The 15,647-nt window shown below is 57.5% G+C and overlaps 1 protein-coding gene across 5 annotated transcripts in view; it reads right to left on the minus strand.

Moving 5' to 3' along the window:
* KIF17 (kinesin family member 17) overlaps window positions 1-15,647 on the minus strand; it is a 39,733-nt gene that overhangs the window by 17,660 nt on the left and 6,426 nt on the right. For all 5 annotated transcript variants that reach the window (XM_059136972.1, XM_059136970.1, XM_059136971.1 and 2 more), the window contains exons 3-7: window positions 14,575-14,676; window positions 9,548-9,737; window positions 6,424-6,876; window positions 4,494-4,603; window positions 564-711 (exon numbers count right to left, since the gene is read on the minus strand). In XM_059136972.1, coding sequence (XP_058992955.1) covers window positions 564-711; window positions 4,494-4,603; window positions 6,424-6,876; window positions 9,548-9,737; window positions 14,575-14,676 — 1,003 coding nt within the window. The remainder of the gene's footprint in view (window positions 1-563; window positions 712-4,493; window positions 4,604-6,423; window positions 6,877-9,547; window positions 9,738-14,574; window positions 14,677-15,647) is intronic.

The raw sequence follows: 15,647 nt of genomic DNA on the forward strand, positions 1-15,647 counted from the left end.
CCTCTGCCTTCGGCTCAGGTCGTGATCCCAGGGTCCTGGGATCAAGCCCCACATCGGGCTCTCTGCTCCGCAGGGAGCCTGCTTCCTCCTCTCTCTCTGCCTGCCTCTCTGCCTACCTGTGATCTCTGTCTGTCAAATAAATAAATAAAATCTTTAAAAAAAAAAAAAAAAAAAGAGAGGAGACCCGAAACTGCAGAAGCAGGAGGAGGGAACTTACCCATGAAATATGGGTGATACGTTGTAATGCTAAGTCAGCCTTGGGCTAGGGCCCAGCCTGGAGCCAAGGCTTCACAGATGCAATGCTGGGTGAGTGAGAACACTGCCTGGGTTCCAATCCTGACTCACTTCACCAGCTGTGTGACCATGGACAAATCACCCTCTCTGTGCCTCGGTTTCCTTACCTATAAAATGAGCCTCATGGTGGTACCTACCTGGCTGGGCTGTCATAAGGAGTAACTAGAACTGAGCCTGGAGCATAGGAAGTGCTCTATGAATGTCAGTTAATAAAATGGGGAGGGGGAACCAGCTGGCCACCCTCCCGACAGCCCAGGTTGGGTGCCCACCTGTCTCCCTACGCAGGTTCTCCTCCAGTGTGGACAGCTTCACGTCGTAGGAGTTGCGCATGGCAGTGATGTCCTCCTCCAGCCGGGCCCTGGACTCCTGCTCCGCCTCATAGTCAGCCCTCAGCCGGGCCAGGCGCTCTTCGTACTCCTGGGAGCCGGAGTGGGGGCGGGGGTGGGGAGAGAAGACAAGGTGGGGGGAGGGGGAGCAGGCAGCATCAGACCACAGTTCACCTTCTTCGTCATTCAAATAACCCAGGAAATACCAATAAGCCAAAAGACCTAAGTTAAAATTACCTACACAACATGGGGACGAAACTGGCTGCTGTAGGCCCTTCTGAAGTTTATCTGCATTTTTTAAAAGATTTATTCATTTTATTTTTTATTAAAGATTTTATTTATTTGACAGAGAGAGACACACAGCAAGAGAGGGAACACAAGCAGTGGGAGTGGGAGAGGGAGCAGCAGGCTTCCTGCTGAGCAGGGAGCCCAACATGGGGCTCGATCCCAGGACCCTGGGATCATGACCTGAGCTGAAGGCAGATGCTTAATGACTGAGTCACCCAGTCACCCCTTTATTTATTCATTTTAGGGAGAGAGAGAAAGAGAGAGAGGAGGAGCAGAGGGGAGAGGGAGCGGGAGATCATCTCCAGCAGACTCCCTGCTGAACACAGAGCCCCACATGAGACTCGATCTCGAGACTCTGAGATCATGACTGGAGCTGAAATCAAGAGTCGGACGCCCAACCAACTGAGCCACCCAGGCGCTCCTAGACTGTGTTTCAGTGGCTTCCTATGTTACAGGGCAAAATCTAAGCCTCTAGACTTGACCGAGTCCCCAGAGATCTGGACAGCCCACCCCATGACATATACCCCACACTGGGCACATGGGCCACTTTCCACTCTTTGACAGGCCCATGTTCCCCTGCCTCGGAGTCTCTGCCCTCATCCCCCAGCAAGCTCTTCCTTCAGGTCTCAGCTCAGTAACACCCCCTCCAAGCAGCCCTCCCTGACCACCCTCTCAGACAGCACTGTCCCCTCCTGCAGCCTCAGCACCTAGCACAGGGGAGGGAGGGGCTCGGGGCAAACTCCTGAGTCCGCGAGTGCCTGGAGCCCACCGCTGGCCTGGCCGGAAGGATAACCGGACCGCTCTGGCTTCCAAGCACACCTCCCATGGGCAGGGCCGGGGTTCAGGCTGATGACAGTACATGACCTCCCGTGTCGTGGAGCTGCCCCTGAGAAAGCCAGACGGACAGGCCAGGGGAGGGGAGGGACAGCCCCTGCGCACACACCCACTTCACCAGGACCCTTCCAGAACAGAGCCCAGAGTTCTACAACGGCACAGACTCTATGACCCAGGCTCTCGGGGAGGGACAGAGGATCATTAATATGTGACTGGGCGTTCTGTGGGCACACCTGAGATGCCCTCGAGTCCCAGGGCCATACATAGGGCTGCTGGGGCCCAGGGAGGTGACTTGCCCAGAACCACACAGCTCTCCAGTGGCCACAGACCTCCTCCTGCACCCCATCTGCTTTCTCACTGCCCCCCCCGCCGCCCCCTGCCCTGGCTTCCTCTCCTTCCCAGCAGGGACTCGGGCCCTACCCTACACTCATCCTTCAGCAAGCTCTACCCAGCCTCCTCCACAGTCCCCTCCCTGCACGGCCCTGGCCCCAGTGTCACCCTGGCTCAGCCTTGTCACACCTACACAACCAGCAAGATCTGGCTGGAGATGCAGGTGTGTGCATGTACACACTCATATGCACACGTGTGCGCACACACACACACACATACAGCAGTACCAACCTCCAGTCCGAGTGGTACATGTGTGACCCCGAACCACAGAGGGCCTCTTACGCTGCCGAGCGCCCCTCCTGGGTCCTTCTGCAACCCTCCACCTCTCCCACTTCCCGTCTCCTGCTTCCCGGAGAACTCTGAAGCTTGCGCTCGCCATCCCAGCCCACACCTTCCCGTCTACCTGCAGATCTACCCGAAAGCTCTTCGTCCTCCTGCGACAGTGGACAGACCCTGTGAAGCCAAGCCACCCGCTGAGTGACTTCGCTCTTCCCATCCCTGTCTCCCTCCCGCAGCGCAGATTTCTTTCGAGATCACCCCCAGCAGTTACAGCATGGGCTCTGATACTCGACACAGAACTCCTCTCCCGTGGCCCCTCACGGACCCCCAGCTACAGGGCCCAGTGCAGCAGGGGCTTGGAAAATGCCTGCCAACCCAGACTCCGAGTCCTGCTTGGTGCTAGTTCCATGGTCCCATGGTGAGAAGATGCCCAAACAGTCCCCGAGAGCTTAAACAGCCTGTGCTGGGGCACGGAGCCCACCAAGAACTGGGCTTGCAGAATGGAAAAGCTGGATGGACCCAGGAATCTTCTGATCCAAATCCCCCCTTCTCTGGAGCAGCCGGGAGACTGAAGCCCATGGAGTCACATCTCCCACTCGTGGCAGAGCCCATCCCTGGCCCCGTACCCTCGCCGGCCCACACAGGGGCCACCCCCTCACCCTGAGAGTCCTGACTGGTTCCGGGTGGGAAAGGAAAGCACGGTTCCAGGCACATAGTAGGTGCTCAATAAATATGAGAGGCTCATAAGTGAAATGGGAAGGAAGGCGAGAGGAAAGACAGACACCTTTGACTCTTCCTCCAAGTGTGGCTCACAGAAGAAACAGCAGGGCCTGAGAGGACACTTGGTGGTGGCCACGGGCGGGGGGGACGTTCAGACACAGCAGCCACAAGGCTATCCCGTGAAGACAAGGCCAGCGACCGCCACCTCTGGCAGAAGGACCTGCCAGTCACTGGCTCCCTGAAGCCGCCAGCCCGGAGCGGAGTCTCCTCTCTGGTGACTCAGGGGGGATGGCGGCGCCCTGCTCCTCGGCCGGGGTGCCTGCCCCAGCCAACCAGGCTCCCTCAGGGGGAACAGCTGTTATGGGTAGCCTTTAGGGACTCTGGCCAATTTCTCCCAGCTCTCCAGCCCACAGGACTCAGACTCCCAGGACTTACCTAGTCTGCCCCTCAGAGGCTGGGCCCCGGATCCCCACAGCCTCACCAGGGCTCCCAGGGGTCCCCAGGGCTTATCACTGAGTTTATAATTGAGGGGCAGAGGCCCAGCTGCGGACACATCCAGGGACGCAGTCCCTGCAGAGCTGTCCCAGTCCGGCATCCTTCTCTGCCGGAAAATGCCAGTGTTCCACCCCATGCTCAGTTCTCCGAATGGGGCCCTCAGATGGCAGGGATTTCCAGAAACCAGCAGGGCCCAGAGTCAGGATGGAGCCTAAGCCGGGAGTCAGGGGCTCTGCTGAGTCTGGCTGTGTAAGCCCCCTGCTAGGGATCTGTAAACCAGGGCATTGCTACCTGGCCTGCTGGTTCCCAGAAATGCTGGAAGGCACACATGGGGAGAATGAGGGGCCCCCAGGAGACAGCTTTTTCTGGGAGGTCAACACCCCATTTACCCACTGGTCAAATGAGTGCTGGGCCTCCCCACTGCCCAGCCAGGGCACCCGGCTCTCAGCCTCTGACTTGTGGGCACCTGACGAAGTTACCAATTCCTTCCGCTCCGTCCCCTCTGCCCAGCTCAAGCTGTTCCCACCGCCAGGAAGGCCTCCATTTCCAGAAACCCACAGCCACCCCCCTTCCTACAGTATGGAAAAGAGACAGCACCCCTGCAGACACCCCACAGCCCTCCCCGTGCTCCCCATGTTAGGCCCTGATGAGGGATGGATTGCATTCTGGAGTCAGGACCTGAGCTCAAATCCCACTCAGACTCTCCTTAGCTGGGTGACCTTGGGCGAGTCACGGCACCTAGCTCCAAAAAGGAGACTGAGGTGCCAAGCCCACGATTCTGGTGGGGGTAAAATGATATCATTCGGCAGATGCTCTCCTGCTGGGCCTCACCTGCCTGCCTGTCTCCCACCTACCGCCGGGTCTCACCTCCCGGATCAGCTGCTTCTCGGCCTCTGTGTCAGGCTGGATCACCGGTGGGGGCGCCAGCTTCTCCTCAGTCTGGACAGCATTGAGGGGGGTCTGACTGGACAGCAGGTCTGGGAGAGAGACAGAAGGGAGGGCTGTGACCAAGCTGCACAGAGTCTGCGAGAACCAAGCCAAAATCTGAAAAGAGACAACCACAGACTTATGCAAAACACACTTCACAGCACTGAGTTTCTTCCAAGCACATCTCTATGTAAAATACTAATTTACTCAGTCATTCAACGACTATTTCTTGAGCACCTGCATGTTCTAGGCACTGGCGACCCAGCATTAAACAAAACAGACAACACTCCACACCCACACTGAGTTTTCATACAGAGGAAGAAGGTACACACAGTAATAAGCAAAATGTTAACATATTATAAGCGAACGTGTTCTAACAAGAGAGAGAAAGCAGGGGGGGTGCTCAGGAGTAAGAACAAAGCGGGGGGCAATTTAAACAGTGTGTTCCAGGAGGACCTCTTAGATAAGGTAAGGCAAAGTCAGTGACCTGAAGGAAGTGGGAGAGAGAAGCAGGCAGAGATCTTAGGGAAGAGCTTTCCAGACAGACGAGAGCAGTGAGTGCAAAGGTCCTGTGGCAGGAGTGGGCCTGGACTTCCAGGAACAGCCAGGAAGCCAGCCAGGAAGCCAGTGTGACTGGAATGGAGTAAGAGAGGGAGAGAACAGGTGATGAGGAGCTCAGAGAGGGCGTGGGGGATCACAGGGACACTGAAAGCTGTGCTGATGACTTTGGATTAAACAGGCCAAGGAAGGGGGTTGTGCAGGGCAGTAAAAGGATGTGCATTTGGACAGGACCTCCCTGGCTGCTGAGTGGGGAATGGACTGAGGGGGCTAAGGACAGACTCCTGGATACCTGTCGGGGTGGTGCCCCCTAGTAATTCAGGTAGGAGATGCTAGCGACTCAGGGGACAGTGGTGGACAGATTCTGGACATCTCTTAAAGGTAGAGACAAGATCTGCTGCTGGACTGGATACAGGTTTGTGCGAAAACGAGAAGCCAAGGGCCACCCCAGGGTTTCGGGCTTGAATACTCAGAAGGAAAAGGGTGGCCACCCCCTGCGCGGGGACCGGCAGGCTGGGGGGCATCAAGAGGTCAGTGTCAGACACGCTAAGTTCCAAACGATCCCTCAACAGCTGGATGCTCAAGTCTGGAATTCAGAGGACACTGCGTCGCAACTGTTTTTTTTTTTAATTGTCTCTATTTTGTGATGTTTGATATAGCGGGGGATTGCCAGCCAGGCAATGGATGGATGGATGGGTAGACAGGTGATAGATAAATGCGTATGTAGAATGGACGGACAGAGAGGAAGGTGGGTAGGGAGGTAGATGAGTGAATAGACAGACTCCGGCTCTTCTGTGCTCCCTTCCCCGGGGAATTCTCGGGTAAAGAAAACCCCAGAATGTGCAAGGACCCCAGAGAGCCTGAGCTGCACATAGAGACCTCTCCTTGCCAGATGACAGCCCAACACCTGGGTGTGAGAGCTGCGATCACAAGGTGTCTAACCGGGGGTGGGACACGGGGGAGTGTGTCACCCGCTGCTCGGCAGCACGGTGTCACGATGCTGCCACAGAGACAGCAGGCACACAGGCGGGATGGTGGCTGCGTGGCCAGGAGCCAGGAGGCGGTGAGCCCAGCGGCTGACGGAACAGACCAAAGAGACCCCTTCCCGAGTCCCTGGGGGAGCAGAGGGCCTCCGACCATCACCACGCCGGCTCTCGCTGACTGTTCATGCTCACGGGATGCGGAGAGGAGACGGGACTTTGCTTCTCAGTCTCTCAGATGGGCAGCCAGAGGCAGAAGACTAAACAGGGGCGGGGGGAGCCTCTGTCCCCAGCCCTGGGCCTTGCCGCCCCCTCCTCCCCCAGCCACCCACCTGCCAGGTTGCCGGGGCTCATCTGCTGGGCCAGGATCTCCTTCAGCTTCTTGATCTCCTCCTGGTACTCGCGCAGGAGGGCGTCCTTGGGGTCCTCGTTGATGCGCGGCTTGTTCTTGATGTTCTTGGCCCGGTTGGCGTAGCGCAGGGTGCTGAGCGTCTCGTCATAGTTGTTGTCCGCGGGTGACAGGCAGGCCACCATCAGCGTCTTCGTGTTGCCGCCCAGCGAGTCCTGCAGCAGCCGCGTCAGCTTCGAGTCCCGGTAGGGGATGTGTTTACAGCGCCCGTCCACCAGGGCCGAGATGACATTGCCCAGGGCCGACAGGGACAGGTTGATCTTGGTGGCCTCCTTGAGCCGCTCCCCCGTGGCACCCGTCTTGGACTGCCGCTCGCTGCCCGCCAGGTCCACCAGGTTCAGCTTGCCGGCACGGAGGTGGTCCTGGCCCCGCTCGTCTGTGGACGGACCAGGCGGAGGGTGAGGGGCTTTTGGTGAGCCCCACGTGGGGCACTTAGCCACAGGCACACAGTGCTCCCACCACCAGCCACATAGGAGCCCATGAGAGAGGCACTGTCACCATCCCCATCTTACAGAAGAGGAAACTGAGGCTCGGAAAGGCATCTAACTGGCCCAAGGTCACACCCCCGCTAAGTGGCAGACCCAAGGTCAGAACACAGGGCTGCTTGACTCGGGGAGCAGAAGCTAGAAGGTCCAGACTGTTCTCTGAGCGTGGTGGGGATTTTTTTCAGGGATCACAATGGCTCCCCCAGATTCACTGTGAGGCCAAGAGTGGAAGGATGTGACTGGTCACCGAGGGCCTTGTATCCTTCACTGCAAAAGACACTGGCTTTGGAGGCTCTTGGACCTGGTTCCCGGCCCCGCCCCACCTCCTCCTTGCTGGGTGACCTTAGCAGAGCCCTGCACCTCTCTGGTCCTCAATTCTCACAGCCACAAAATGAGACTAATAGCAGCTAGCTCCCCACTCCGGCTGGTTGATGGGAGGAGTAAAGTAAATGGAGGGCACATTTTTACAGAGTTGACTCAGGGCCCAGCACACAGCAGGGGCCCGTGCCCCCGAGAACAAGCCTGGATCTGCGGTGACCAAGGTCCTGTGGACAAGGCAGACCCCAGTGGTGAGGGTGACAGGAGTCGGGCCCTGGCTGGTAACACGGGCTCAGAGCACAGGTTTTGAAGGCGCAGATCTTGGGCATCCAATCCTGATTCTATATCTTAGTTGCTATGAAACTTGGGGAAAAGAGACCAGAACGAATATGGGGCACCTGGGTGGCTCAGTGGGTTGAGCCTCTGCCTTCCGCTCGGGTCATGATCCCAGGGTCCTGGGATCGAGCCCCGCCTTCGGCTCTCTGCTTGGCAGGGAGCCTGCTTCCTCCTCTCTCTCTGCCTGCCTCTCTGCCTACTTGTGATCTCTGTCTGTCAAATGGATAAATAAAAATCTTTAACAAAAAAAAAAAATGTTCATGGTAACATTGTTTACAACACTCCTGAATGGAAACAACCTCACTGCCCTCTAAAGATTGGTTAGAAAATCGCATGAGAGATGCACCCTCCTTCAGCGGGCACTCAGGGTCTCAAAGACCAGGCAGGAACGATGCTCGGGGCTGGCGTGGGGAATGAGACGCAAGGGAGAAATTAAATACAGCATCAGAGTTCGATTGTTTTTATAAATTTCACAGGATAACAGGGACCAAAAAACCCCAATACACTCAAATGCTAATAGGTGTGTTTATGAGTAATTTACCTACCTTTCTCTAATTCCTAAATAGCATTATTGAACTTATTTTATAACAAGAATGATAAACATCTTTTAAATTTATCTGCAGGGCGCGTGGGTGGCTCATTTGGTTAAGTGCCCGACTCTTGATTTTGGATCAGATCGTGACCTTGGGGTCATGGGATGAAGTCCTGCTTGACATTCTCCCTCTCCTTCTGCCCCCCTCCCTGCTCACACACACACTCACTAAAAAAAATTTAAAAAAATAGAAAAATAAATTTGTTTAAAAGCCTGTCTCCAGGCAGCCTGCTCCATCCTTCAAACCCTTCTGCAAAGACCAAGGTGCACCCCAAAAGGCACCCTGTCCAGATCCTTCCTCAACTTCCCTAGGCCCTGCCCCCCAAGCACAGCCTCATGGCAGGATGCCGTGACCTCACTGATCCTGCTCAAACCATATCAGCACCCTGGGGAGACTCAGACCCAGCAAGCACCAAGCAGTTGGCCTAGGGCCAGGTCACCCCACATGCTGGGCCATGTCGTGAGAGATATCCTGGCTTTGACCTTGGGTCCAGGATCTCTCCAAGATTATGTTTCTGGTTGGGCGGAGGCTGCTTCCTGCTGCACTGCTCTAGAGAGTTCTATCCGTGATGGACTTGGAGGCAGCTGCCGTGTTATTGGAAAAGCCCAGATGTCAGAGAGAATCAGGTTCGAATCCCAGCTCCCCCACTTATCAGTGGGGCCCCACACAAGCAAGCCACTGCACCTCTCAGAGGCTCAGTTTTCCCGTCTGTAAAATGGCAATGAGAATGCCTGCCTCTAGGACTCCCGTAGGCTGTAAACAGAAGGAAGCCTGGGAAGTGCTTAGCACAGCCGTTACTAGGGGCCAGAAATAAATATGTGTTTCTTCCCTTCCTCTTCTCTTCCTCAGGGACTCTTCTAGACAGGGGGACGCAGGGGATGACTGAAGGGTGGGGAGCACCGCAGAGAAAGAGGAGACACCGAAAGGTCTAGGCAGGACATGCTGGAGACAGAGCCCTGGGATCGAGGCCCAGCTCTGACGCTTTCTAGTTGCGGGACCTCAGTTTCCTCATTTGTAAAATCGGGGAAACACTGGTGGCCACCTCCTGGGCTGTGGTAAGGAATACACAAGCTAATGCGCAGAAACTGTGGCACATAGTAGGTGCTCAGTGTGAGCGGCCAGCAGCAGTATTGATGCTGCTGCTCCTTAACCAAGAAACCTGGGCCCTACCTAGCACAGGAGGGTCCTCCTGGGCGGCCTCCAGGCCGTTTGAGCACCTTCTCCCAGTTTCGGATGGGGCCCCCAAGGCCCCTGGAGGTGAAAGGTCTTGGCGCCCGGCTCCGGCTCCCCTGCCTCCAGCAGCCCCTGCACGTACCCACGGCGTAGATCTCGATGCTGATGGTGAAGATGGAGTGGGAGCGCGAGGAGTCCTTGTTCATCAGCGTGTAGCCCACTGAGCGGTTCTTCCAGCCCGTCTCCATGATTCGCTCACACTGGGCCACGCTGTGCACCGTGTGCATGGAGAGCCCCTTCACGTACACGCCCCTCTCTGGGTGCTCCTTCAGCTGTGGGCGGGAGGGACGGGTCAGAGCCTCGTGGGACCGGGGATCCCCAAGGGACCCAGGGAAGGGCCCAGTTCGGGCCACCTCTGCCCTCCTGCAGCGCAGGGAGGCACCTCGCGGTCCCTGCAACAGGCAGGGGCTTTGCCCTGGGTGGAACCAGCCTCAAACCCACCCCACCTCTTTCTTCCTTGTTGTGGGACCTTGAGCCAATAATTCAACTTCTCTGGGCCTCAGTTTCCATATCTGTAAAATGAGTATGAGATACCCATCTCTTAGGGATGGGATGGGGATTCAGTCAAATAAGGCTTGTCCACGCTTGGCACAGGGCCTGGCAGGTGGCAAGTGCCCCGTAACGCCAGGCGCTGTCCACGCTATTGGGTGGTGGCGGGATTATTATGAAGGGGTATTCTAGCCCGGGCACTCAGCTGCCAGGGGCTGACCCTGTAGTCCCCCGAGGGCTCGGAAAGCTGCTCTTTCGCCCTTTCGATAGGGCTCCTGATCGCCTCTCTGCTGTGGCTCCAGGGAAGCAGGAACGTTCCCAGGCCCTTGGATCGTGGCCGGCAAAGAGCCATTTGTTGCCCAGAACTTCCACTGGCACCAGCTCAAACCAGTCGCCAGCCCTCAGCGTGATGGCAGCGAGCAAATTAATTTATCTGACTGCTCCCTGCTTCCTCTCCAGGCAGCCAAGTTGTTTTGTTGCTGACACAGAGCTGTGAAATGCAATATTTTTCAAGTGTGAGGAAATAAAACCACCCCGGCGAGAGCAGAATGAATTAGGACAAGTCATGTCCCTGCTGGTCTGAGCCACAGAGGCTCAGGTGCTTTGCTCCCGGCGGCTCTGGGGTCCCACGTGGGGCTGGGCCCTCGCTGCGTGGGGTCAGGAGGTGGGCACCCAGGCTTGCCCTATCTGCTCAAGTGTGGAGAAACACCCAGACCAAGACTGAGGGACAGGAAAACCATCAGAGTGACAAAAGGCTGACCTTGACCTAAGACGTAGGGGTGAGGACAGAGCACCAAGGACAGAGGGAAGCAGGAGACCCTGCCAACAGAGGGTGGTTGAAGCTGGCCTGAAATGCGCTGGCAGCGACCTCTGGCTCCCATCACCTGCCCGCCAGCCCCCGAGCCCCAGGACCTGGAAGCCACCTGCACACAGTGGGCCCTGGGCCCTGGGGGTGAGCAGTTGCTCCGGGCATCAGCCTCGGGGAGCAGCAGGCTCCTGGTCTCCTAGGTCAGAGGCCTGGCCTTGCCACTTGCTGGCTGGAGAAGTCAATTCGCCTCTCTCCGCCCCGGTTCCCTCTTCTGTCTGATGATGATAAATCCTGTTTCTGCAAGACCACTAGGAGGACTGAGAAGAGGATGGAGCTAAAAGCCAGTATTGCGGGTACGCGGAGGGGCGCCGCCAGCCGAGGGCATGGGGGGTAGGGGGGCGCCCCTCAGGAGCAGGGAATGTGGGCGGGGAGGCAAGCCCTCCCGCAGCGATGCCACTGCCCTGCTTTTAGGCCCTGGAAGGCTTGCTCCCCAACCTCACGATCCCCCACAATCCTGCCCCACTCAGTCCCAGCCCTGCTGCCCCAGGGAGGCCCTGAGTGCCTGGGCACCATGGCAACAGCTGGGATGCAGCCGGCGAGGGGCAGGTGCCCCAGGAAGAAGGGGCTCCTGACACTGCCCCCCAGAACAGTGAGAGACCCCCGAGGGCTTTACCTCTACCGCTCAGGATGGCCTGGTTCCCTGAGGCTGGTTGGTAGTAGTGTCCGGGCCGATCTACTCACCTCTAATTACCAAAACCATCAGGCCCTGTGGGAAGTCCGGGTTCCGAGCCCGTGCTGCGGGGCCGGCCACCTGGACTCAAACCCAGCCTCCCCCTTCCCTGACCGTGTGCGCGGGGGCTGGCCTCGCCCAGGCGCATTGAGCCTCCGTTTCCTCCTTTGGCATAAAGGTACAGAGCAGCACCCCCTCCTAAGGCTGTCCTGAGGTTCCCAGGAGCCCCATCCGCACCTTCTCCAGGAGACAGCAGGTCAAATCCCCCACACCCGGTGCCCCGGCGGGGAGTGTCTCAGGGTGCCTCTGTCACTGGCACCCCCAGCCCCCCCACCCCAGCAGGCTGACTCACCAAGCCTGAGGCCTGGGGCCAGGATGGGGCAGGGGCACAGCTGCCAGCCCTCAGGGCCTGTGTCATTGAGGCCCTTCTAGGGTCCTGGGTGTGGAAGCAGGGGAGGTCGGCCCCCTGCTGCCCAGTGCAGGTTGGCAGGGGGCCCTGATCCCCCAAGCTGGTCTTTCTTGGGACTGACACGTGGGAGCAACGTCCTGTGCCTTCCTCCATCTCCCTGCCTCGGGGCTGAGCTATGACTCAGCGGCTCCAACTCCTCCATAGAGAAAACAGTAGAAAGACAGCAGGTGGGCGGCCAGAAGTCCCAGCCCAGAAAGGGCAGAGTGCTGAGGCTTCAGGGCCAGGCCTGGACAGGAGGGTGGTCACACCCATGTGGACCTGCTGTAGCACACAGCCGGGCACCTGGCACTGGAGGTCTTCCCAGGCTTCGCTGCACGAACGGGTCACCGGCTGGATGTGCTTCCCTTGGCTGGAACCCCATTGCTGGCTTCTTAGTGCCCCGGGGGGTTCTCTGTGTTGCTGACCCCAAAGCATTCTGGCAGGGAAGCCTCTGACCGCTCAGGTCTGCTACCAACACCATTGCTAGCAATTAGCTGTGTGGCCTCGGCCACGACCCTTCCCTTCCCTGGGACTCAGTTTCTCCATCTGTACTAGGAAACAGCCGACTAGAAGCTCTCTAAGGGTCTTCCCAGCTCAAATTCTGAAGAATTTTTCCCCAGTATGGACAAAACAAACACATTTTCCAAGACAGCTGCTGCCTGGGGTCTGATCTCGTCACTTGGGTCAAAGTGTGGTCGCAGGTCAGAGAGGAACTCGCAGACATCCCAGAGGGGGTGCCCAGGGGACAAGTAGGAGGCTCAAGCAGAGTAGGGACATAGCCCTGCCCCCTCCACGTGGGTAGGGATCGGGGGAACCAGGTGCTTCCAACACCCTGTCCAGTCTGGAGGTCACCGGGGTTCAGGAGGACAGGGAGGCATCAGCAGCAGCCCCTCACCTGGTTCTGTCAAGGGATGGACCCTGGGGAGACTTAAGCAGCTCATCACAGAAAATGTCCAACCCCAAGGGTTGCCAGGGTGGCTCAGTCTGTTGATGGTTAAGCATCCGGACTCTTGGTTTCGGCTCAGGTCACAATCCCAGGATCTCAGGGTCCTGAGATCAAGCCCGGAGCTGGGCTCTGTGCTCAGCGCAGAGTCGGCCTGGGACTCTAACCCTCTCCTCCCCCTCCCTCTCTGCCCCTCCCTTCTTGCTCGCAATCTGACTCTCATTCTCATTAATTAATTAATTAATCAATTTTTTAAAAAAGAAAGCAAATGTCCAACCCTGACTCTGGCTTCCTAACCTCAGGCAAGTCACCTACTCTTTCTCACACCCTTTCATCCATAAAATAGGAATCTCCATGGCAAGCTCCTAGGGGTGATGCGTCCCCAGCTTGGGCGTTCTGACTCTGCAGGAGGTGGGCCTCTTGGGAAGTCCCCTGGTTGCTTGGTCAGATAAGAAGCGTGGGAGTCAGGGGTACTCCCCTGCAGTCTGGCTACAGAACTGGTTCAGCCTCCTCTCCACCCCCACCCCCTGCGCTGGCCTCTCCCCCTTGGGCCCGACCCCGCCGCCCCAGCATTTAAAGAGTCCCAGAGAGGACGCATAATCCAGGCCTCCCACTCAGGCCAAGACCTGGGTCCAGCCTTGCCACCAACTGGCTGTCGGGCCCCAGCAAGTCACTTGACCTCCCTGGGCTCCCCAAAGGGTCAGCCAAATTCTGCCTATCATGTGTCACCCCCTCAGAGCCACCTGTTGAAGGCCTTCTGTGCGCTGGGCTCTGCGAAGGGCTCACGCTCTCTGCCCTCTTTGGTGCTCGCTTTGTAAGGGTCATGTCACTGGCCCTGGGGTGCCCCACACCAGACACCTTGCAAAGGAAAACAAAGTCCCAGAATCTGAGGCCACAAACAACCGTGAAATGTGATGCTTGGAGTCACGACCTTGAAGTCAGACAGACCCAAGTTCAAGTCCAGTTTTGGCCACACACATAGGCAAGTGAGTTAAGCTGTCTAAGCGCCCCTTCCCCCACGGGGAGACTGGGGATAGCAGCTACCCAACGGGACCACTGTGACTAGCGACAGGGTCGTGTGCCTCGAGCAGCAGCAAAGAGAACTCAATAAACAATAATCATTATCACCTTCTTTCTAGCTTTTGGGGCCCTTCGAGATTTTTTTTTTTTTTAAGATTTTTCTAATTTATTTATTTGACAGAGAGAAATCACAAGTAGATGGAGAGGCAGGCAGAGAGAGAGGGAAGAAGCAGGCTCCCCGCTGAGCAGAGAGCCTGATGCGGGACTCAGTCCCAGGACCCTGAGATCATGACCCGAGCCGAAGGCAGCGGCTTAACCCACTGAGCCACCCAGGTGCCCCCCTTCGAGATTTTTAAGTAATTTTTTTTAGAAGTGGAACCTATTTTTCAAATGAAATCTACCACAAAACTCCATCTACTTCACCAGATTTAGGGGGCCTGACCCCAGGTAAGGTCCAGTCCTCTACTGTGGGGTCGGGGGTAGGCCTGTGGGCACCTCCCCTCTACCAGGGACTCTGAGAATCCTCCAAAATTCAAGTTCCAAAGTCCCCACTCTCATCTGAACCAGTGCCTGTGGCTCCAGGATACCTTCCACATGCTTCTGAGGGAGCACTGATGCCAGCCTCTCCCCTCCCTCGGCCCCTCCCTGCCCCGGGCCGTGTTCACACCCACCTCTAGCTTCTGCTTGGTGTCTGTCCCCAGCAGGTCACGGACATCTTCGTTGTAGATCTCCAGGTAGGAGGCCCGGACCAGGAACTTGGTATTCTCTGCACACTGCCAGGTTGTGGACAGGGACAGCCGAGACACCTGAGTGCCTACTGCCAACACTGACCCAGCCCCCTACACCCTCTCCAGCCAGGACCTAATAAAAGGACATCGCGGCCAGAGAGGTGCGACAGCCTAGCCCTGCCTGCCTGCCTGGCCAGCTGCCCGCCGCTCCACTCCAGCCCCGTGGGCCCCTGGGCTCCTCTGACTTGCTTAATCCTCATACTGCTACTGTCGAATGCCCTCTCCACTGCCTCATAGGAAAGGAAATTGGAGAGGCCTCCCCATTATTCAGGTAGAGAAACTGAGGCCAAGGTAAGGACCAAGCACTGGCTTTGGTCTGATCCTTCCTTGTTGCTAAGGTTCCCGGGCGTGGAGGGAGGGCACAAAATGAGTCCTGGGAGCAGGTACGGTAGGCTCCACGGCTGACCAGGGTCGCAGATCCCACTCTGCCATCTCTCCGAAGCAAGGATCTCTGCTCGTGGCCAGGACTGGCCACCAAGGCAGTCCTCACCTGCAGCCCAGACACTGGGATCCCCAAGTCTTGCCCTGCATAGAAGGGGGGGGGTTAAGTCTGGGCTTCCCTATGTCGAAAATGGGGACAATGGAGATCTCCTGGGCAAGGGTGGGGGTTCGGTGAGATCATGACGCAAAGGGCTTCCCACTAGGCTTGGTCAGTAGCAACTGCTTCATTAATTGTCACAACCCCGTCTCAGGCCGGCGCTCTGGGTCATCGGGTCCACGTGGGACAGCAAGTAAAACGTTAAAGTCCAAAAATGGCAGGAGAAAAACACGGAACTGGGAGGCAGAATTTTCTCAATGTGAAGTTCTTCTCCCATCCCCCGTTCAGAAACCGGAGCCTGCCTCTGCTCACGGCAGTCTCCGATGTGCTTAGAGTCCTTGCTGCGGGGCCCCGGTGCTCCAGGACCCCTCGCCGGAACGTGTGGGGAGCCCCCAGCCCTGAGCGCCAGCCCTGCCCC

Source organism: Mustela lutreola, chromosome 10 (assembly GCF_030435805.1).
Source record: "Mustela lutreola isolate mMusLut2 chromosome 10, mMusLut2.pri, whole genome shotgun sequence".
Classification (NCBI taxonomy): Eukaryota; Metazoa; Chordata; class Mammalia; order Carnivora; family Mustelidae; genus Mustela; species Mustela lutreola.